Genomic DNA, 24,878 nt, shown 5'->3' with positions numbered 1-24,878 from the left:
AAATGATCCCTCCTACTGTGTAAGCTTCAATCCAGTTAACTAATTTGTTAATAATTCCATGGAAAATTAACACTTGAAGATGCTTTAGAGACTCATTTAAGGCTCACATGTGAAAATTATCAAATGCTTTCTAAAAATCTAAATAGATTGCATTCACTGTATAGCAATGCCACGTTTTGGGGAAAAAAGTGCATTAAGTTGAAGAAAATAAGCAAGCAAGTTGGAAATGTGAATGAAAAAAATGTTTAATTAAACTCTTTTTAAATATTTGCACTAAGACAAGCAGGTCAGCAATAATTGGAACTGGAAAACAACAACTTAAACAAACAACAAGGGAAAAATACATTACATGACGTTCCTTGCTTTGAGATTCTTGGTCTCTAGTCATGCTTGTACATATATCCTCTTTCTCTACTTGATGTTAAAACATTTTGTCCCACACACAATCTAAACAAGTTTACACTTGCTTCAAAATGGTTTCTCTGGTTATAAAGTGGCCACATGGGATCAGCTCCAGCACTCACAGTCCTGGCTATACTGGGACATCCTCCTGGCAGTACAGCGTTAGTTTTGGTTGAACATAAATTCTTATTTGGTATAAAGTTGATTTCTGATAGGAAACTTGTTCTTGAAGTGTGAGTGTGTATACGTTACGGTATCAATATCGATTCTTACCCCGCAGAATGAACAGGGATTCCATACAAATGCACAACAAACGCTGTGACTAACACTTTACTGTTTAACGTTGCTAAAGGCACAGTGGGTCCACTGAGCAGCAGGTGTGACCATTCTGAAAAAGAAAGATTCTGTATGAAAGAGCTGGAGTCTAAGGTACATTTCAAAAAAAATATGATTCAAGGCCATCTATATTTTGTGTGTGAAGAATTTATATCAAAAAATAAACAAAGTGATGTGAATGTTACTTAATCAGAATTTGAAGACCCAGAATGTGTACACTGTTTATATATTGTATGTTAAAGTCATATCTGACCCTGAAATTAGTGGCTTGGGACAGACAGGTGTGAAAATTGTACATGTAATATTGGTGCATTGTTCACAGCACAGTTTTACTTTGTTGGTTCCTTGTCACTTGCTTTCTATTTTCTCATGAAGACACTTTCCGAGCACAGTGTAGGCCTACTGTAATGCTATTGCGTTCTGCAGTAAGTCAGCAATATATAGATGGAACCTGAGCCCATTTGGGTTTCATTTTTCAGTTAACACTTGTAAATAAACAAGCAGACTAAAAAAGACTTGATGTTTCTTGTGGAGTCCTGAAGCATATTGGTTAGAGCACTCGCCTCACAAGCGAGAGGACCTGGGCTCGATTCCTGGACAGGGCGAATTCCACCTGGGTCTAGATTTACATTACCAGATCTTTCGGTCATCTTTCCCCTCCCCAGCCCCATCGGCTCCCAGCCTCAGCTCAGATACCCAGCGCTTTGTGATGTTTTCACAATTTCCATTTATACAGTGAAAGGCACTATATAAATTTAAATTATATTAATTTTGAAGCCGTTTTTCAAAAGTTGGAATTCTAAACTCAATATCCTGCTCTATTCCCGTATGTCTTGAGAAATGGTCATTCTCTCCTACACACATTTGCCTGTGAAATTGTGTTGTGCCCCACCTCACTGACTGAATGACCAGTCAATGAATTATTGATTTATTTTGTGTAACCACCTTAGTCTATCAAAGTCTATTAACCTACAAAACATTAAACCTATGTTCTTTTAACTCGGAATGACTACCGATAGAGAAAAAGATTTAAAATGAGAAATATTATGCATTTTGAGGAAAAGCATCATAAATGGAACTTAAAAATGCTGAAGTCAGTGGAATTGTTAAACAATTCTAATCAATAGCAATTCTGTCACTTTCCAGTAATCAACAACAGGCTAGTGGTTATTTGATTCAATTTAATTTGTTAAAGATGTCATCATTTTTCAACTGCAAGGAATAGCCTGTTGTGACTGTCAATCGCTTCCCCTTCCTAGTGGGAATTAACAGCTCTGTGGACTCCACACTGTATAGATTAAGAAAGACCAGGGATATATAGGAGTGATTTCCAGGCTTGGGCCAGCTGATGGTTATAGATTAGTTGACTGGAATGCATTGCCTGAAAGGGTGGTGGAAGCCGTTTCGATAACAACTTTTGAGAGAGAAGTAGATAATTATTTGTGGAGGACAAATTTGCAGGGCTATGGGGTGGGAGCGGGGGAGTGGGATTGAATTGGATAGTTCTTTTCAAAGAGCCGGCACAGACACGATGGGCCGAATGATCTCCTTCTGTGCTGTATAATTCTATGACTTCCACTTCTCTCTCCTCTCTTTTTAAAAAAAACAGATTTGTGCTGCATAGCTGTAAATTTTTATTCACCTTTTACTGTTAATTATTTCTTTAAATATAAAATATACAGTATTTTCTGCCGTAGACCACACATCACTTTATAACTTGAAGAATCATGAATTGAGCTGGAGAGTTCAATGATGACTTATGGTGTTTGAGGTCTGTGCAGTGTAATCTCGACAGACTGGAAAGAGACATTAACGTTTTGTTAACGGCAGGAGTGCAGTCACTGATCTCACCTTGCACTGGCAGATGGTACATTCTGTAGCGTGCTTTCTCCATGACGATCCGGTGAACCGAATCAAATTCAGTTCATCTACACACGTCTTGGTGATGTCGTTGCGGATTTGGTTAGCATGGCACGGATCTGTGACACATCGTGGACAGCATTCACCTTCATGGATTGTACTAAATTCACAGTTTCCTTCTGGGCACTGTAGAGGCCAGCAATCAACCTCTCCTTGCTAAAAAAAACACACACAGCAAAATGAAAGGTGAGCATCTGAGTCATTGTACAAAGAAATCCAGCACCAGGACTCTTCAATGTACAAACATAGGAATTGGCCAATATTAGAATGTTTTCACTATGTACCTGACCTCATTGACAGCTGAGGGCTGGATAAGTTACACAACAATGAAATTATCTTAATGTCACAGCAAACCACTAGAATTTACCCCACTGAACAAGATGGAATTTATTCTCTCATCTTTTGGACTGAAGTATCCTGAAAATGAAAATGCAGAACACAGCGCACAAGAAGTGAAATTAGACTCACAATAATACTGCTTTAAATGGTTTAAAAAATAGTGGTTTTCTTTATTTTTCATGAATGTCATCATTTTTCAAATCCAATAGAAATCAGCTGAGCCCAATTCTCCGATGTCTCATTTATTCTATTGGAAGTGAAGCAACATTGCTTCCAGCAGTAGAATAATGTGGTACTCTCTTCCATCAAGTCCTTAAATTTACCCCTCCAGCCAACACCATAAAAATGTTCAGCCAATTAACCCTCATGTTTTAATGGCATACTAACAGCTTTGTCTAATTAAAGTAAACACATGGTTGTGAGTCATGTCCTCCTGACAACTAGACACCAGCCATGTGAAGTGTGAGAGGCAATACAATAGTGAGCATACGACGAGTCTGGTCTGAACACAGTCACGAGTTAGGTAGAAGAGAAAATGAAATATCATGACTTATTGCCAACTCCTAATAACTGTCAGTAGACAAAGAGAAGCGGAAAATAAAGCCATGAGGTAGTTCTACATTTATGGTTACCATCAGGGCACAAATCTTAAAACTATTGCCAGTAATGCATTCTCTGCCACCTTCAGCAGTAAAAAAAAGCTTATTCATGTCAAGTGACCTCATGGCCATTCAAAACATGGCTTCACAAGAGGAAGGGCAGGACAATAAAAATGCTCTACTCCAGAATCAAGACTTTCAGAGCCCTGAGTACAGAAATAGGTACCATTTTTATAGGCAGTTTTACATAACAAAACCATAATTGTTGTATTCTATTTGTCAGAGCACAGTTATTTCAGATAAATCAATGCTCCTTCTAAAGATTATGTAAATTTGAGAAGCATTTTTCTCCAAGTCAGCAATAATGTGACTGACGGTTTTACCATTTTAATAAACCCAGCCTTGGAAATATTTTCAAAAACCCAAGTGCGCCAGAGAATGTTTGAATATTTATTGTACAAAGCTGTAAAAGATAGTTAATTACTTAAAATTTTTCAGCTCCTATTTGTTTAATGGCACACTATCACAGCTACACTTTTCAAATGATTTAGATATTCTATTGAACATGAATGAATTCTATAATTTTCCTGTTACATATTTGGAAATATCTCACGAGATGAGAGGCAGTTTCTGTTGAGATACTTGCATGATGTGTTGTTCTGTGTCTGACAAATGACTGAGAACCTGAGTCTTATTTTGGCCTCTGAACTAACGGTGACTTACCACACAGCGGCACTGTTGGCAATCTTGCACCCAAGTGCTCCCACTATCATACTTCACATCTCCAGTTTGACTCAAGCATTGACTGGTTAGCCGTGGGTCACATTCAGGGCAACAGAACAGGTCCACTGTTGGATTTTCACAGTCACAGACCATTCGACGACACATCACCATGCCTTTCTGATAATGAGCAAAAACAAAACATGGTTTTATTGCATGCCAGATTCATTTGGTAAGAGTTGATTTCATATGCATCCATTTCTCACAAGCTCCTTGAAATAGATGGAATTGTTTTGATTTTTAAAATAAGGTATAATTTTTCAGGCTTTTCCTCTTCTAGGCCTGCACTCACCCATGCTGCCTCTTATATGTCAATCCAACAGGGTAATGTCTGCCAATCTTCTCTGAAAGGAATGCTTCACCTTTTGTTCAGCGCTCTTTCTAGGAGCCCAATTGAGAACTGGTACAACTCGCCTGATGGCAGTATGTTAGAAATGTATGTAGGAATGATAAAACACTCTGGATTAGATAAAACCTTATCACTATAGATTTTGTGTAAGGTGACACTGACTAGCTTTGCTTGTTTTCACAGCACTGGGAAGTGTGATTCCCTCAGGGCAATAATGATGCTCTTAGATTTTTGATACTCTGCTTCTGGGTGGTATGGTACCAAACAGTGTATTCAAGAACCGACAGGGCTCATAGCAACCAGTGGTCATGTTTCCTTCTCAAATAAGAACTTCTACAAAACACTGCTTCTGGCAGGAAGCTTTTCTATGTTCAATACAGTATTTTCAACAATTTTGGGATACTTGATCAAGTTCTTTTTTATATAATTTAAAAAATATTAAAACATCAACTGTTGCATAAAAATGGAACAATGCCCACTATTTATTGTTTGTTCTATAATTCCTCTGAAAAATCCTTGTCTGTTAAATTATATTCTAAATACGCTAGAACTGGAGTACCTGAGATGACTTAAAAAAAATCCTAGCCATTGGGCTGAAAAACTTTCAGTAGAGTGATCTTTAGTGAAGGCACATGAATTCAAACAGTAATAATAATATTGATAATAATAATAATAAAGTTCCACATGTCTATCCTTTATAACACAACGGTATTTAATTGAACATGTGGCCGTGTTAAATCAAGTTAACACTTTGCATTATGTACTTTTCATAACACCAATCTTCAGCCTGTTTGTTCAGCAGTAATAGTGAGAACTCACAAGTTAGATGTTTTACTAGGAGAGAAGCACATTCCGCAGACATTATACAAAATCAATGTTACAATCAAATGGTTTGGCTGCTATTCGTAAATTACTCCAGCTTCATTATTCACTTCTCGTCACCATATCATCAGTTACACAGGGAACACTAACACAGATTTCTGTTTGTATTGAAAGATTTTAGAAATAGTGTTTACACTTTGATACATCGTATTGTACGTGACACCATTGCAGTTTATTTGGCTGGTCCCAAAAATAAATAAAACCTACACTACACTATCTCATACCTCCCAATTGATTTTTTCGCCAAATGTCTGTCTAATTCCCTTCTGAATTTGCTGACACAATCTGCCTTCCCTGCCTCTCTGGCAGTCTATTCCACACATACACCATTCTGTGTAAAGTAATTAAATCTGATCTGTCTGTTCACCTTCCCTCCTCTGAGCTTGAGTCCTTGTCCCCTGGTTGTTAATTCTTTGACCATGATAAATGTACTACTAAGGTTCAAATTATCTACACCCTTTAAGATCTTGAACACTTAAATAACATTTCCCCTGTATTGTTCTGTAATACAGTATAGGCTAAATGTTTTTTTTCCTCCTTTTTTTGTCCCTATTGTTGAAACTCAGAGAGTTGCAGCCTGTAGTTTTCATCGAATGCTTTTTACTATCTGATCAGACATCTGTTTTATGCATGGACAAGCACAGTATTGACTGACTGGTAAAGCTGGGAAACATCACATTCTTTCAGCTCAAGCTCCCTCCACTGGAAATTGGTAAATTATTCTAGAATAAGACACACAAGACATTCTGCTTCAATACTATAAGATTTTGAAACCTGCAATAGTGAAAATGTCCTATAAACTGTGGGCTGTTTCCCAATGCAGCGCCAAACCATCTCAAAGCTGCTTATCGGGACTGTATAAATCTTATTACTTCACCGCCATGTAGTTCATACAAAATGTAATGCTTGGACGATGGTTGTTAGTAAGGGTTATATTCCCATTGTACCTAGTACATCAGGCACAAAGAAGGAATCCAGCAGCTAAAGTGTTCACAATCCAAGTTGCTGCGGACTTCTATAGAGTTCAGGAGGTAAAAATCTACGAAAAGAGAAAATTCACCATACATTGCCATTGTGATATCATTTACTACAGAATGAATTTATTGTTCACTTGTAAAATGAATCTCCAGATCAGTGCATCTTCCAGGCACCATGATCTGTGGTGGGAATGACAGCAAATGGAAACTTTAATCATTGGAGCACCAAAGATGACTTCACAAGATCAATTCAGATGAAGAAGTAATTCAGCCCATTTGATGTTACCCTTACAGAATACCCACCCTTTTGTTCCTCCCACTTTAAAATCGAGCCTAGTGTCCTAGCCTCAGGTTACCTACCTGGTAACTTCTTCTAATCATTAATTACCTTCTAGGTAAAGAAATACTTCTTGGTATTTGTCCTGAAATTGCCCTTTGCAACTCTAGACCTCAGTCCTCTTGTTCTGCTGTCTCAGTGCATCTAAAACTACTGTTCTCTTATTTTCTCGATCTCAATCCCACAGGGTTGGGGTATAATGCCAATCCAACTTCTGATTGGATCTCAAAGCCTGTGCTACTCTTACGTTATAAATTATCTTCATATTTGAGGTGTTTTTTTTCTGGAATTTTTTCCTAGCCCTGAGAACTGGTGCAGACTCGATGAGCCTCCTGCTGCGCTGTAAATTTCAATGATTCTATGATTCTAGCTTAAAAGTACACAAGATGAAAGTGCACAAAACTAATTGTTCAACGGAAAATGGGAATATTGTAGAACTGCCATTATTCTACGAGTTAACATATTAGTGTAGAAAGTGTATGCTTATGCATGCTGCAAAGACTTAAAAATAAGGAAAACATTTATTAATTTAACACACTCACCTGACATGAGCAGACAGAACACCTGTCATTTTCTAAGACCCAAATTTGTCCATTATGCTTTATTTTGCCTTCATAGACACAGTCGTCAGTACAGTTTTTTCCATGGGGACATCTGCAGTAATACCCTCCTTCAAGGTTAAAGCAAATGGTGTCATTGGCACAACTGTGCCTTCTGGTCGCACATTCATCGATGTCTGAAATGATGCATGTAAACTTTTCTTAAAATACAGCACTTTCAATCAGCATAATGCTTCTCCTCCGCAGATAACATAAATAATTCTCTCATAAATGTCTGGATTTAAAAATTAATTTCCTTGTAATATTTAAATCCCTTGAGTTAACAACTCTGAATAATATTCTGAGACAGTCAAGTCAACGTGTGAATTAATCTTTTTTAAGGGCAATATCTATTTTGCCTTATTGTAATTAAGGATTGTTGAAAAAACTTTACTGCTTATCTGTCTTATGTTTAACCATCGTAAAAAGTCAGTTTCAATATGTTAATAGCATCTTAAAATTGCCACTCCTCAGTACTTTTAAAGGTAAAGAAACAACTTACATTTTTATAATGCCCTCATCATATCAATGGTGCAAAGTGCTTCATAGAAATTATTGTTTTTTCATAGGCAAATACACACAGCAAGACTCATCCAGTCATGAGGTGAATGATCAATTAATCTGGAGGATTGTTGGTCTGGCCATGTCTTTGTGTTTGAATAGTCTCATGGGGATATTTAATGTCCACAGACAGACAGGACTGGCTAGAGGCCAGGCTTAGGCACTCGAGAGTGTGCATTGGGGTCCTGCTAACCAGGTAAAACCACATAGCTTGCCATCAAAAACTCTGTCTGGCAAGTTTTCTGCTGCTTGTTCTGCTAAGGTCATCCAACTCATTTGAGCTTTGCAGAGCTAACTGAGAAAAATTCCTGCCCCCATTGACTGGTTTGCTGCTCCAAGTCCTGTAGATACACCAGACTGGCTGCACTGCCATGATCAGTGCCCTGGAATACTGTGGACTGGCCTGGCTCAGGAACCAGCAAGGAATGCCATAGAGAGGGCTGACTCAATTCTAACATTCCTTTGTCAAGGACATCCAGAAAGCCAGCTCAGCTCCAAACAGAAAACTCTTGTCTCATGGGATAATAATAATAATCGTTGCATTTGATATAGCGCCTTATCACGTCTTTGAGACATCTCAAAGCGCTTCACAGATTATACTGTAAAATGAATTGACTGTATATTTTATGGGCAGCCAATTGCGCACAACAGTGTCCCTTAAACAGTTGTGGATTGAAGTGACCAATTTTTTTTTAAGGAATTAAGAACTCCGGAAAAGCGATCTGCCAATCAACTAACAACCGGGTTCCGACTTACTGCTAAATAAACAGAGGAGTGCGGAGTAAGGAAACTTGTCCAACGTTACACCCTGCCGGGAATCCAACCCAGATCTGTCGCTTTCGAGGAGACTGCTCTAACTGCTGAGTTACAGGACTCTACAGGGATAGAGTGTAAACCCAGAATTTTCTGACCCAGAAGGGAATATTGCTAACTGAGGCAGGTGAACACTTGTGACTATCACATGCTAAATTGGGTAATAATTTTTTGAACAGCATTAATAAAATACAGCAGATAAAATAAACCAACATCAAGCGAGGCTGTACGATTTTAATTACACTTCTCTCAGCACGTTCTATTCAGAATGATTACAACTAGAAACCCTTTCTTGATACTGACCTTCACATGTCTCCCCATTTGCTGCAAAGAGTCCATTATCGTGGTAGCCATCTCTGCACTCACAATGGTACCATCCAGGAAGGTTGATGCAATTAGCACGACTGTCACATTGCACGAAACCCTCTGCACATTCATCGATGTCTTTAGCAGCAAGGAAACATAACAGAGCATTGTCACCTGATGTTTTACAATTGTCACTCGATGTTTTACATCCTTGCCATCCAATGAAATCACACACCACTTCTGAAGCTTGAGACAAATTAAAGGGCACAATGTTACGCAATTAATTTTCAGACTGCTGTCAACATTTTAAGTGCTACTTTTCAGCAGGCAATTGCTACAACAACAATTTGGATTTCTATAGCACCCTTCAGATGGAATGAAGTCTTAGAGCGCATTATAATAATAATAATAATGCTTCCATTTGATTTAGTGCCTTATCACATCTTCAGATGTCTGAAAGCGCATCACAAAATATATTGTAAAGTAAATTGATGCAACTGGCTGCCACATTTCATCCACAAAATATACATTCAAAAAACACTTTACAGTAAATCCTGTGAAGTGTTTTGAGACATCTCGATGATGTGATAAGACGCTATATCAAATACAACAACAACAAATTACATTTGTATAGCGCCTTTCATGTCAGGAGGGTGTCCCTAGGTGCTAGACAGTCAGAGATTTCGACCCGAGCAGGGGGTTGGGATCAGGATAGGTGAGGGTAGGAAGGTGGCCTAAGGCTTGGTCGAAGAGGAGGGAGGGTCTTGAGATGTGCCTTGCTGGAGGATTATTAACATTTTTAACAGGGAAGCTTCTTATCACCTGTTTATTGTATTTGTCAGCGGTTAAATATTTTTGGAACAATGATGGAGAATTGAAGTGTTAAATAATCCATAAAACCTATGTACATAGTAGTACTTTAAGTACTCTTTCCTATATACACAGCAAAACCCAATACAGTAACTTCTGTTTGTATGATCAGATAACTGGATGTTTGCCTACCAATGTGCAGCCTCTATTATAAATACATTTTGCTACTGCTATGCATATTATGCTACAATTATGTGCAAGTATGAGTATAATATTGTAAGGCAGTTGCTATTTTCTATCTGTAATGCTGAACCTTCGCTGTAGACCTTGTGAAATTTCAGTCTTCCCAGAGCTACAAGACTTTGTAAACTTAATAAAAACAATTCAGAAACAACTAATGACAATAAATCATTACATCTTCTCATATTTAAGGAAATGCTTTATCTAAGTAATATTTAAACAAGTGTAAACACCTTAATACTGTTCATAATGATTTTCCTTTATTTGTACTCTTGCTCACTTACTACTTACTATTATTATTTTAACTACCTTAGTTTTCTAAACTGATGACACATTTCTACGTATTGTGTATCTTATGTCCCTAAGAAAAATGCACTTATTTCACTTGCCTTGCTATGTTCATCCAAAAATACACAGTCACTACACTTTACAAAAAAATACTCTGATAGCGCTTTGAGAAATTTCACCAAGATAACGCACATATCAAATGCAAGGATTATCATTTTTATTATTACTTTGTGAGCTTTCTGTATCTTGCTGTTCATTTGACAGCAATTTTGATAAAATGTATCTCTGGCTGGCTGAAAACTATTGCCAAAGGCTATTTTCAACCGATCAAGTGTCAGAACAGTAAAGATTGACATTTCCATGTCATTGATATGACCAGATGAATTTTGACGTGTTTTGAAACATCGGAGACCTGCTACTGCTGAATGAGCTGTCTCTTGTGCATGGCCAACAGTCAAATTATACCTTGACAAGATAATTCAGCCATGGCATAGGAAAGGTTATGTTTTTCAATAGGGCACCGTTTTTATTGAAATGGATTATCTTCTGGATTGTACATCATATCAATATGATAAAGTTAAGGCACATTTCTACTCCCAGACAAGTAAACATGCATTTTGAAGAACCTTCATAAGGAGAGGGGTCATTTAATAGTTTTTGATGGCAAATTATGTCAAAATATAATTAAATTAAGAAATCCTGAAAGCCATTTAAAATTGAGTAGGCATGACAATTTTCTCTATAACTTTACGTGTTTACACCGCTCACACATCAATGAATTTTCCTGGGTCTTCTGGTGAGGTTCAGCAATAAAGGTTTGAGGTGTGGAATTGAGCAGCTATTGAAAAGACAAACCTTGGTGCCTGGAAGCATTTTCATTTCCATGTATTGCATTTTACTGCATGGAAGAGGCTAATTTTGAAATGAAATACTGTTAAAGCAAGCTTTGAACCCAGGAGTGAATTCCAAAATCATCCGTAATTTCAATTGAAAGCCGTAGATTACCGTTAAAGAAAAGGAGAAACAATATTCTGTCAGGCTTTAGTGCTGCACCATGAAATATGCTGACCAAACCAACGTTTTGGCCTTGAAATATTGTCAAGAATGATAAACATGTTGCAGTTTTTTCTTTGCAATCAAAAGTGCCCATTTAATTTGGGGATACATTTCATTTCTTCTTAAAAGTAAAATCTGATAAATGTGATATGGAGTAAAAGCATAGCTGCTAACTGAGATGAAACTGCCTGAAAATGCACTGCTGTAGTCCATGGCAGTTCCATATAAAATACACCCAAACAGGGTGTAGTAATACGTCAATTGTAATGTAAATAACAGTGTTTAAGATGCAATTAAACATAAGTGATTCCTAAAGTATCAAATAGGAATTACCAGATGTACATGATGTTGTGCTCTCTCTCTCTTCCCCAATAGCATTCTCAATGCCAACTATGGGAAGCCAGGCATTCTGAGTTTTTGGGTAGCTGCAGAAATTCGACTGCATGATCATGGCTTAATTCTTTGTTCAGGGCAAGTGTACGTTCTGTGCACTGGATTCATAGTTTGGATGGCTTTTCCTCTATCCATACATTCTATGAACTGTACACTTCATAAGTCAGTTGTGGTTCTAAGTGTCTTGTTAGAAGACAGCAGACCACTCAAAGTTCTCATGCCCTTGAAGAGAAGCTTTGAAATGGATCACAATCAAATGAGCCCTGTGCAATTTGCATCTGTTCTCTAAGGCTGTTTTTATACTGCAGAGAGTAAAATCCCTTCACTCCTAAAAGTGTAGTCATGCGGAGGACGAAACCAGATTTATACTTTCCACGCCACTTCACTGAGAATTGGAACTCGACACCAACACACAATTTGGGCCTTTTTAATGTGTGCACATCAAAATGAGAGGGTGCTTTCATTGATGCAATTAAGTAACTGACCATGAACTAATCCTTTTATCACCATTAAAATCAAATGGTTCCATTAAAACTTCACTAAGGGATAGCCCAGAACACTGAAGAGAAATGAACCCTGTGCGATTGGCACCTAATGTGTTTATTTTGTGCGGGGGTGAGTCACTCTGAAAGCATCTCTGACAGGTAGACCCAGAATTTGTGCTTCAGCATGATTAATGCTGTCTGTAACCCCGTATACAGAGTAATGTTTAGCAGTGATTAGCTTTATTCTATGCATTTACATTGGATGACAGGATGGAAAGGTTGTGCTCTCGTTCAAATTAATTTGCACCAAAATGTAATGAAATAATTTCTTCACAGTCCTCTGCATTCTGTGGTATAATAGACACAAAAACAATGAAGAAACAAGGAACTGAGAGAAAGAAGATTGATTAGCCTGTTTGACAGAGTTGCTGAAACATAGGCTAAGCAATGTTGCAAATGCTGCAGAATTAGAGGTGAATGAAGGGCTCGGATGTGTTCTTAGCTTTCATATCTATTTCAGGGATCAGATCTAGCTGAACTTAACTGTGAACTGAGATAGCTTCATCCATTTGTGATTATCTATCTAAGAGAGTTACAAGGAAGCGGTCCAACTGATAACATCATGAGCCACATGTGTGAGGCAGTTCCAGTGGGTCAGCATGTGCATGATGTATCACAGAATTCATAGAATTATACAGCACTGAAGGAGGCCATTCAGCCCATCATGTCTGTGCTGGCTCTTTGAAAAGAGTTATCCAAATCAATCTCATTCCCCTGCTCTCTCCCCATAGCCCTGCAAACTTGTCCTCCCCATATAATTATCTGCTCTCTTAAAAGCTGTTATCGAATTGGCTTCACCACCCTTTCAGGCAATGCAGTCCAGATCCGAACACCCTGCTATGTGAAAAAATTTCTCCTCACCTCCCCTCTGTTTCTTTTAACAACTATTTTAAATTGGTGTCTTCGGGTTACCGACCTATCTGCCAGCGGAAATAGTTTCTCCTTGTTCACCCTATCGAATCCTCTCATAATTTTGAAAACTTCTATAACGTCTCCTCCAACCTTCTCTGCTCCAAGGGGAATAATCCTAGCTTCTCTAGCCTCTCCTCATAACTGAAGTCCCTCATTCCTGGTACCATCCAGGTAAATTTCCTTTGCACCCTCTCAAGTGCCTTGACATCCTCCCTAATGTGTCGTGCCCAGAATTGAACACAGTACTCTAGCTGAGGCCTAACCAGTAGGGGTTCATAAGGGTTCATCATAAAATTCCTGACGTTTGTATTCTATGTCCCTATTTATAAAGCCTAGTGTCCCGTATATACAAAATAAATGTCTCACGCATGCTATCCTATTGCAGCATTCTCTATTCACATATCCTTTTATGAGTTCTACTTCTTAAGGCCAACCATTGCGACATCTATGCAAACCCAATGCCATGTAAAGCAAAAAATATTTGTGCGCATCCACATTTTATTTCACCAGAAGGAAAGGAATGACTGTCAAATGAGTGTAAATTTTATTTTTATTCACTTTGTGTTTTTGTGCATCTGATCTGTGTTTGATCTGTCTCATACCTGTATTGGCCCAGTCAAATGTCTGCTCGAGGCATTTGTTTAACAAGTAATCCAAGAGCAGCCATCTATCAAAACTAACCATTTCCCTGAGCCTGGTCTAGTGGGATAGCATGTATGAGACATACACTTTCTTCATGTTAAAAAAGTTTGCCTTCACTCTGTGGAGGTAGTCACACACAGACAATTTTAAAAAAAAACTTATTTGGGGATTTAGCATTTTAAATACTTGAATTTCAGTGAAGCTGAATTCTGGATGAATGCAAACATGTTCCATTATCTGTCCTAGTACCCTGATTATATTTCACATTGTTCTATCCAATTTCAATCAAGACCACAAAAAAATATTTTTTCAAGTCCAGTATGATAGTAGTGCACAGAAACCGTTGCTTTAATTTAAATGAGCTCCAGTAGTTTCCTGCTTTTGAAGCTGATGGCTGACACCATTTTTGAAAACTCCACAGTGAGATGAGACATTGGAAAGGAGATGAAAGACCCATGTCTCCCTCAGGAAGCACTGAATCTCTGCAGTACTTCGCTGATGGATTACACAACTTGGGCCCAGTTCATTAAATTGATGGATAGCAGCACTGAAGGCTCAGGTCCCAGAATTTCAGTTGGCGTGGAACGAGGTCACAACAGCAAACAAGACTACATTTGACATGGGTGCATTTAACAAGGAGCCAGCTGTTGGCTTTCCAATTCAAATCTTAAAATAGAGCAAATGTGCTGCAGAATTTCGCTGGGTTCTGAATGCTTGAATGCAACTTTTTGCTTTGTTGCCACATGACCTGACTACCTATATCAATCCCCAAACTCCCTACAATCAAACGTCTGGACCATTAGTGTTTCTTTTTCAAAACTTTCCTCCATGACCATTTCCATAGGCAAAATTTTTCCAATCTAATGCCTATTAAAAAAGTGAATCATACGCTGAAGCAATACTCCAGATTATTAATCTCACTTTCTAAAACACGCTCTTCAGCTCTGAATTCGTGCACTCGACTCATGACGTATCAAGGGTCCCAAAGCACAAGAAGCTTGGTCGTCTATACAATAATTAATCATTGATGCCAATCCTTCTCGGTACATCCTGAAACTCTTAATTAGGTTATTCGTTCAGGTTTTTTAAAAGGAGTTTATCAATACACTGTTAACTGTTTTGCAGAGAATTTATTCAATGTAAACACCAATCATCTGACTTCTAATCATGGTGATATTTGTTAATTTTATATGCTAGTTCTGAGTTCAATGGAGCCTCCTTGATCACTGGACTGGACCTGTACACTTTCAGCCCATACTATCAATTCATTCAGTGTATTTGCACTTTGGCCAAGATTCCTTTCATTGCAATACTTATTATGACAAAACAATGAAGCTTTTGCAGAGCTGCTAAATTATAAAACATCTTGTTTTAGGGGGGGGGTGAAAAATATTGAACCAAAACACAATATTACAGTAGTAATGCTTTTGGAACATCAGGATAGCTATCATTGTAAAACTATACTAAAATTAATCTTAAAAACCTGTTTTATTTAAAAATAAACTTCATTTGCAATTTCCCTGTCACCCCTTTATGCTTCTATTAGCTTTTCCAAATTCAAACTGTTCCTGTTTCTTCAAAAGGATATGCAAATGAGAAAAAAAATGGATATTCCCAAAATATCATAATGCCAAATGATTTGAAGTTTACACAGATGTCTACTGATAACATGGAAATAATCCAATTGATTACAAAATATGTTTTTTCTCAAAGGTCATAGAAATGTTTAGGAATGTATTGTGGTTCCTAAGAACAACTATTAGGGGTTGTTGCACACTTGAATTCAGTTCTGTAACCAGAGGGGTAATATAGGTAGTCTATTTATTTTACTGCATCATTTTGCCACAGTGACTTAACAGTACTTTAGCCAACCAGTTCACTTCAGTAAATGCACAAAAAAGCAATGTCCTCCATTACAACATCCGAGGTCAATGTTTGCTCATCCGAACATTACCCAGAGGGTAATCATCATTCTAATACAAAGGTTCTCCATCTGTTGATGTGACTTCCTAAAGACTGCAGCACTTAGCAGTGAATCACTACGGTGAGCCAAATGCATTACTGTTCTAAAAACTAAACCAGAATAATTGTGTTGTTTTCTGACTCACTGGATAAAGTCAAATTCTAATTTAGCTGGTGTCATTGCCCTGAATGTTTACTTGATCTACCACTGCATTGCAAAAAATGACTATGGTCAAAATTGACTGCTTAGCCATAAATGAGGATTCTGTACAATATTTTAATGAAATTTTAATGGCACAAGTCGCATGGTTTACATCAATTTGCACTAAGCTTATAATCGACTTCTCCAGTTAATCAAATTGCACATTATCTGTATTTGTGCATGTTTAATAATGACAATGGTTCACTTTGGCATTGGTGGAAAGTTATGACCAAAATTACCTAGTTTAGAAGAAGTGATTATGTTGGAAACCAAATCTACATTGACAAAGACAATTTCTTCTAATCATTTAACTTCATATGTGAGTAATTTCATATTTTAGTATTTTCCATGTAAGACCATAAGAAATGCTAGACGAAAAAAGACCCCCAAAATCCATCTAGTTCACCTTCCACCTTCCTGGTGGTCGCATGCACATATGTCCCAAACTACATATGTACTCTATCTCATAATGTTATTTCGTATAAGAAAACTAATCTGCGTTTGAAAGAATCAACGCTTCCTCTTCAATCGTCTCCATAGGGAGCCTGTTCCACAGGTTCACTATTCGTTCACTGAAATAGTGTTTGCGTAGATTCATTCTGAATTTAACCCCTTCAATTGCAGGTCGTATCCTCTGGTTTTACTATTCTGGACAAGTTGAAACAGCCTATCATGATCTATACTGTCTAACCCCTTTAGAATCTTAAAGGCAACAATTGTGTCTCCTCTCAATCTTCTCTTTTCTAGCATGAACATGCCCAATTTACTTAGTCACAATAAATTGTGTAAATACACCTCATAGTCCAGCCCTTCCATTCCCTGAATCATTTTGGTTGCCCTCCTCTGTATCGTCTCGATTTCTCCAATAACCATCTTAAATGATAGTTTAGCAAAAAATCCTTATTCAGTGGAGAGAAGAGAATCTGCTGCTGTATATTTTAAATGAGGGCTTTATCCAACATGCTCTTTGCTGATTTGGGTTTTATGATATCCAGGTCATGAAAGTAACTGTGAATTTGGCAAACAAAAGGTCGCAAACTGGAATTTGTGATTAATATAACAAATCTGGTTAGGGAAAGTTACAAATATTGCAACTATTGATTCTATCGGTCTTTTTATCGGTCTTCACAGTGCCTTGCATCAGTTTCAAGGTCAATTTGAATCATGTTACAATTGAGAAGGGACCTGATAGTTTTTTTCCCCTATGAAAGGATAGAGGTGAATAGGCTTTTTCTACTTCTTGGTGAGTCCAAAATGAGGGGCTTTAATATAAAACAGCTAGTAGCGAACCTAAAAGGGAGTTTAGGAGCTATTTATATAGACAGAAGGTGGGTAGAATAGTGGAACTCACTAGTGGAAGCTGTAATTGAAGAAGAAAGGATCAAGGACCAAGGAAGGATCATTTAAGAGGAAACTTGATGCACACATGAGAAAAAAGGGAATAGAGAGAAAGAGATATAGGAGAGCAGCTATAGGAGTTGTGGAGGCTTCTGTGAAATATAAACATGCAGACGGACCAGTTGGGTTGTTTCCATGGTCTATGTGATATAAGCTTTGTGGCAGATGTGGTCATTTGGGCTCAGACAAAAATATTTTGTTTTCTCTGAGAGGAATACCTGAGTTTTGGCCTGACACACATCTGAGTACCTGCAGGATCCACTGTTTCCAAATCCTTTAGTGAATCTCACCTTTTAGCCTATTGTAATTAAGTAGCTATTAAATTCAAATGATCTTTTAGACTTGATTTGTAAAAGATACAAAGGTCACGGGCATGTGTAGTTGTTATTGTGGTAATTTAATTTGTATTAATAATTCATAATCACATTGCTTTCAGTATTTTAATGTATGTGAGAAATTGCTCATTTCAATAGAACAAACATTCTTGAGATGTAAAGTTAAACTTGTATTTTTGCAAAATCTGGTGAAGCAAACACCTCATAAAATATTTAATCCTGGTACTTTGCCGTCGTAACTTATAAAATATAACTGAACCATAAAACCTAATTAAGTTGATGGCATTTCCAGTTGAGCAGACTATTAAAATCGATTATGCAAATATTTGAGTGCTGCTTCCTGTTATTCTGTAGAGATTGCGAATGATGTGCTTATGCTCTATGAGTTAATGTCCCATAAATATTGGAAAGTCTCTTATGTTTAAAATTTAAAATCCATTTGAATAGGCAGGGAATGGGATTTAATCTGTGGTATTTTTCAATGCTATTCCTTTAATAAGGAATCCAAGATGTGCAAATAGGAACCTCTTTTGTCATGGAGTCCCCATTTCTTATGGCGGCGACCCAAAGGAACTTAGCTCTGACACAATCTACCTCCATAGTACACTCATAACAGGTTTACCAAAATTTTAGTTCAATCCTCATTAAGCATTTATTTGAGTCCTATAGAGTATTGGTTAGAGCAATCACCATGTAGGCGAGAGGATCCAGGTTCGACTCCTAGGTAGGGCGAAACATTAGGCAAGTTTCCTTACTCCACACACCTCTATTTACCTAACAATAAGTAGGAACCCAGTTGTTAGTCGATTGGAGGATCGCTTTCCGGGTAATAATTTCTTTAAAAAATTGAAAAATAAATAATAATTTGGTCACTCAATCCACAACTGTTTGTGGGATACTGCTGTGAACAATTGACTCTCACATTTTGCCCACCAAATATACAGTCATTTCACTTTACAGCATATTCTGTGAAGCGATTTGAGACATCTAAACGTTGCAATTAGGTGCTTTATCAAATGGAAGGGTTGTTATTATTACTAATTCAGATATTGTCTGGTCTGGAATGTCCGACGATGTGATCATAACGAATGTTGCATATTCCACCCCTCTAGCAAGATCTGTATAGTTCTCACAAAATATAATGTCATCAGTTAGGTTTGTGATGAAAAAAACAAAAGGATGTTGTTCACAGTAATGTGGCTGCACTGCGCTGTGGATTAAGGGTGAAGGTTATCGCACAATAGTAAATGATTCCTCTCTCTGGTTTAGAAAGAAGTAAAGCAAACGGATATTGAATGTTAAACATTTCATCATCGCTAAGCCAGACAAATGCTGGAAAACTGCTGCCAAATGTTGGCATTCCTGTCTACTGAAGTGTGAATATAATTCCTCACGCCTAATTAATTCCGCTGAATTATTATCTGCAATTTTTTTAAGTGCCATTTTGCAGTAGTAAAGTGCTTCTCCAAACAACCTGCATACCAATAACCTGGTGCTAGTCTCCATTGACGGAGATGCTTCAGATCCCTCTTGATGCTGAAGTATAACCTGGACACTAGCTTTTTAAAATCCTATGTTTCTGCTTCAGCAGCCGTTCAGCGTCTGAGCAATGGTGCAGCTCACCTTTGAACTTGATGTGATGTTAGCAACAGCTCAAGGTTACTTTTGAGATAGCTATCCAAAGACAAACCATGATACTGGAAAATTAAGCAGTTGAAATTCATTAAGTGCTGTAATTCATTATTTAATCAATTTCAATAAATCTAGCAGTGAAGAAGGCCGTGGATTTATACCTTGTTTACATCATTAATTACAAAGCCGAGCAGAGTAGTGAGCAGCATCAATCCAACGTAGAGGGTATAACTCTAACCTTGGAATTCGTCCCCGTACAAAGAGCTCCCCCTAAGCCTCCACTGGAATAAGTTTCATCCTGGACAGATTCTTCCATAGATTTACTACAGAATGTCTTCATGTTTGTTCCATCATATTACAACAAGTCTAACAACTGAGGGAGCAAGAGGTCCTTCCTTAAACAGGGTTTTCTCCCATCAGGATTCTGCCCTGCATAATCTTACAATGCAACATAATAGTATAATTTTTACATCACCTTATTGAAGTCAAGAGCTCTGAGACGCTACCCTGTGTGGAGGGCGCTATATAAGTGCAAGTTGTTATTGTTGTTGTTGTTGTTGTATTTCAAAAATGTGGATATAAGCCATGTAAAGTCTTTATACTAAACTAAATACTGTAGTTGATCTGAGATTGGGCTCTGATCTTGTATAACTATTTTTTCTTTACTGATACCATGGGAGTTGAGTGGTGTTTCCTTTCTGAAGTGTGTCAAAACCCATTGCACATTCATGTACAGATGCAAGCACCAGCACTTCCTGACCAAATGCATCAGTCCAGTCAATGCAAACACCAGCACCGGAATGATTCAGTGAACATGAAGGATAAAGCAATTGTTTCTGGAGGCTGCAACTTCAACCCTAAATTCATGAACTGTGTACAAGACTGATCACTGGGTGAACAAAGATTCTTTTGGATATTTTACCAATTAAGGTATAACTTTGCTTTTGAGAATAATGGATTTCACCAAAGTTGAGAAGAGTTAGATAGAGGATATTTTTAAACGAGCTGAAACAACTAATTTATGTCAAACTTTGGATTTAAATGGCTTTATATTGTAGTCAAAGGAGAAGGCAGGATAGTACAGCTTTGATGCCCTTGAAAAGAATGAAGAATATGTGAGTTAGGAAACAGTGCAAGGAGTGTTGATTAGAATAAGGTGAGAATGAAAGCTGGAGGAAGAGTTTGTAGGATGATGTAGTAACAATCCTTGCATTTGATATAGCACCTTGTCACATCAGTGAGATGTCTCAAAGCACTTCACAGGATATACTGTGCAATGGTAAACTTAAAATTCAGCAGGAACTAAGGAAGAAATTTCAGAGGAACAATGATCAAAGTCATACTAATAAAAAAAGAACAAGAAAAAGTATGAGCGAGAGAGAAAGAAATAAGAAAGATTACAGGTGGGAAAGGATCCCTTTCTGACAACAATTCTTTCTTGTATTTTGGTCAAGAACATGAGAGATGCCCTCACAACTTTAGGAATATCCAAATCTTGGCTCGACATAATATTTACATAAAATTAAGCTAAGTAGCATTCTGCACAGAACAACCCAGAATGGAAGAGATCCAAGAAGAGTGAAATTGGATTCTAAATTTCCCATTGCCTGAACAAAACATTTGGACAACATATGTAACCGGAATGTTGCTGGTTTACGAATTTCAAACCAAGTTTGAATGATACTGCATACAGCAGGAGTCTCTTACACCTGCCGGATGGAGGCTTTCAAATCTGCAGATACATTCATTCTCACACTGAGGCAAGTTTTAAATTGAAAGCAACTAAGAAACCGGGGTGCATCAGAATTTCATGATGACAGATACCAAATATATGCATGATATTCATTAAATCTGATGCTATGTCTCCTGAAAGACATCTCAGATTCTGGAATGTGAAATTAGGTCATCTCCTGTAGGCTGCAGGATTTCTGCAAGCTTCAGTGCAGAAGAACAGCAGGACTGCTTCATCCCAATAAGAAAAGACATTCTAAAATCTCAAGAAATTGTAACCATCTCTGCAGGGATTCATTACAATGCACACTTTTAAAGAAATCTGGAATAGAGGCACGCACCAGTTTGAGAGCAAGCAATATGAACAGAGGGAGCCCTCCCAAAGGTAACATATTACACAGAATTACATGGAATCTACAACCCACAAACAAGCCATTCAGACAACTAGTCGATTAAGGCTTTACATTTTAAAATGTTTGCTTTTGTTTTGTCTTTGGGGGATTTGTTTTAGAAAAGCAGAAAGGGTAACAGGTTGCAATTGTTCCAAGGTCACTTGGAGGAGGGGGATATTGTGTTATGATCTGATTTCAGTTCACGTGGCCAGTAGATTATTCTCTGCCTAACTACAACACTGCATAGCTGCACAATTTTGAGGTGGTGCTGATAAATGTTAAAATTACATAGTGGAAAGATTGTTTTGTGGTGAAGCAGTCGCCCTTTGTAGCTGCTGTTAGTACAGGAGTAAGGATCGGGCCAGACTGGACAGTAAGGGAGAGATGAGTTGTAACAATAGGAAGCTTTAGTTTTGCAGGTTCTCTCCCCCTTCCCTCCCTCCCTCCCTCCCTCCTACAAACACACGTACTTTTCTGGTAACACAGCTGGATTCCTACCTGATCAGCATTAACATATTAACATAAACAGCAGTGTTTTGCGTTGGCATTGCCACACATAAAGTCTAATTTTAAAGCTTTAGAATGGCAGAACTGTCCATTCCCTAATAATTTATCTTCCTTAATAAATTTGTATTATCGAATTAAATAGCCGCTAGTATCGACAACAAACATACTGTCATTCTCGTTTATCATTAACTCTGTTAAGAATTCCAGTTGTTCATTAATTAATTACTAACCAGCCACCATTAGTCATCTACTGTCCTCTGTGGATACATATTATTTACCTTCCATTTCTCTCTTCTTTTCATTTGAATAACTATTCATTGATCTCTTCGCCTCACTTTAATACATCAGCATTGACATTAACATAAATGGACGAATTGATGCATTTATACTGCACAGTACCCACCGAATCACACTGATTTTTGACAGTGATTATCGGCAAACGTGCAGCTGGAGCTCAGACAGTGGGAATCTCACTGGATTCCCGCTCCTTACACCTGACAGGAGGAAGTGATGTTGTGAGAGCAGGGATTCAAACCCATAAACACAGCATGTGTGAACTGTGCTGGGCACACTCCCTTGTTCTCCATTCTGTGGCCTGAGAATCTTGATGGACCATGTTATTGAATGTTATTGAAGTTTTAGCCCCATGATCAACATTAACATTAAAAATGCTTATCAATTTTTTTTAAGAAGATTGTTTCAAACCAAGGTGTGAATTCATAGCTTGCCAAAAACACATGTTTATTTTTATTTCAACCTGATTGAAATCAATGTGAAGAGCGAATTGTAAACCCATCTTCCCATGTGCATCACCATGCTGCCGAGAGTAAAGTGGCTTCAACCTTGGCAGCACAAGTGCAGATATTGGTTCTCTTACCCAGCTAAGATTTATTAGTCCATTTCCAGGTGCACTGGATCCATGACACTTTGTCATATTTGCTCTTGTCTCATTTATAAGATTAAATGCTGTTTGGTATTTTTTGCGTAATTGATAGATCAGAAACGTGTGATTTAGAATTCCCAAGTTAATCCTATCTGGGTTCTTGCTCATAAATCTGAGACCTCAAAGAGATTCCCTCAGAGCCTATTTTCCTTGCCATGGCTATCGAGAGACTTGCATTAGGCCCTCATTACAAGCAGCTTTCAGCTTTGGTCTATGTATGACCATCCAAGCAACAGCAATTCAGAGATCCCAAAGCCATGCTTTTAATTAACGTAATTGAAATAAAAAAATCCCACAGATTCTACTATGGAGATTTTGCAGAAAATAGGTTATTGGTTTGACAAGATTTATGGCTGAGAAATATGTTTGGATTATGTATTTAGCATCTCTTCAGACTGTGTGCTTCATCCTGCTTCTCTCATCACGTTTGTCTAAAATATGCAGGTCATAAATATTTGAAATACTGACAAAAAACCTTATTGACCACGGGAAATTTTATTGCATTAGGAAATTTTGATAGTTTGAAATAAATGTATATGATCAAACATCTTAGTTCATCATTACAGTGTGTGGTTCTTTACTAACATTACGCATGGAAATAACCAGATTGATGAAATATTTCACATCATTACTCCCTGATTTCTAAGATCGTAATGAACAGGTTGTGGATTCAACATTCCTGAAACAGCTCAGACTATGTTGTATTTGTTTGATAGTTTTTCCCTCTCTATATCAGTGGATTTCTTCTCCCACTGAATTAAATGAAACACTTTTGTGTGAAGTTATTTACAATGCATCTACCTGCAAGTATTTACATACTGTGGAGTGAGTGCTACAAACTGTGAATTCTTATAGAAATGAGAGATGATAGCGCTAGCTCATAGAATTACACAGAAAGTTACGGCACAGAAACAGGCCTTTCGATCAAACTAGTCCATGGTGGTGTTTCTAAATGAGCCACTGCCACTTCTGATCATTCTCAAGCTGCAATTATACTGCTCTGACTAGGAAGTCTGGTTTATAATGCCCCCGCCTCTTAAAAGTGAAAAAAATCTTTTTCCTTTGTTTTATTTTCCATCACTGCTCTGTTCTCGAGCTATTCTCGTAGATGTAGAGTTTGCATTCCTAAATTCATGTTATAAGTTTTGGTTGCAGCCTTGAAAGGTTCTTCCCATCTATAGTCAGCTGTTTCCTCAACGAAGAAAATGAACAAATAAATCTCTGATCGTTTTTCTTTGTCTTAACTTTGTGGTCTGTTTTCTGCAGGTCTTAAGGGCAACTAGCTTCAAAACTTTCCCGTTGATTTCACAAAGTCAATATGGAGGAATTCACTCTGAAATCATATTGGATTACAGGCTGACAACCAGCTGAGCTGTGTGCAGATCTGGGTGTAGAGTTGAAATTCACACCATTAAGGATAAAAAAAACTTCATGTAAATTTTCAGCAAGGTTTAACCATGTGAGGGAATACACTAGGCAGAATATTGTAATACGTCTTTCAGCATGAGTAAGGCCAGTGCTCAGTTTACGTCTCAGGGAGCACATTCACTTTGTATCAGGCTGACACGGCAGCATTTTACAGAATTATCAATGATTTACAGGTTCATTTGAGTTTTACTTCAGTGATTGTTTAAATTGCTTCCATCACACAGCATTACATCATGCTAATGAACTGTATGGAGGATTGACT

At 37.7% G+C, this 24,878-nt stretch overlaps 1 protein-coding gene across 1 annotated transcript in view; it reads right to left on the bottom strand.

Moving 5' to 3' along the window:
• Positions 1 to 227: 227 nt before the first annotated feature.
• Positions 228 to 24,878, bottom strand: part of LOC103184650 (protein kinase C-binding protein NELL2) — an 84,956-nt gene continuing 60,305 nt past the window's right edge. The window contains exons 16-20 of the mRNA XM_007902791.2: positions 9,198 to 9,338; positions 7,464 to 7,657; positions 4,320 to 4,496; positions 2,590 to 2,814; positions 228 to 790 (exon numbers count right to left, since the gene is read on the bottom strand). Coding sequence (XP_007900982.1) covers positions 749 to 790; positions 2,590 to 2,814; positions 4,320 to 4,496; positions 7,464 to 7,657; positions 9,198 to 9,338 — 779 coding nt within the window. The 3' untranslated portion in view covers positions 228 to 748. The remainder of the gene's footprint in view (positions 791 to 2,589; positions 2,815 to 4,319; positions 4,497 to 7,463; positions 7,658 to 9,197; positions 9,339 to 24,878) is intronic.

The sequence above is a fragment of the Callorhinchus milii genome, unplaced genomic scaffold, assembly GCF_018977255.1.
Source record: "Callorhinchus milii isolate IMCB2004 unplaced genomic scaffold, IMCB_Cmil_1.0 Scaffold5, whole genome shotgun sequence".
Lineage (NCBI taxonomy): Eukaryota > Metazoa > Chordata > Chondrichthyes > Chimaeriformes > Callorhinchidae > Callorhinchus > Callorhinchus milii.
This window is presented reverse-complemented; position numbering and strand designations above follow the sequence as displayed.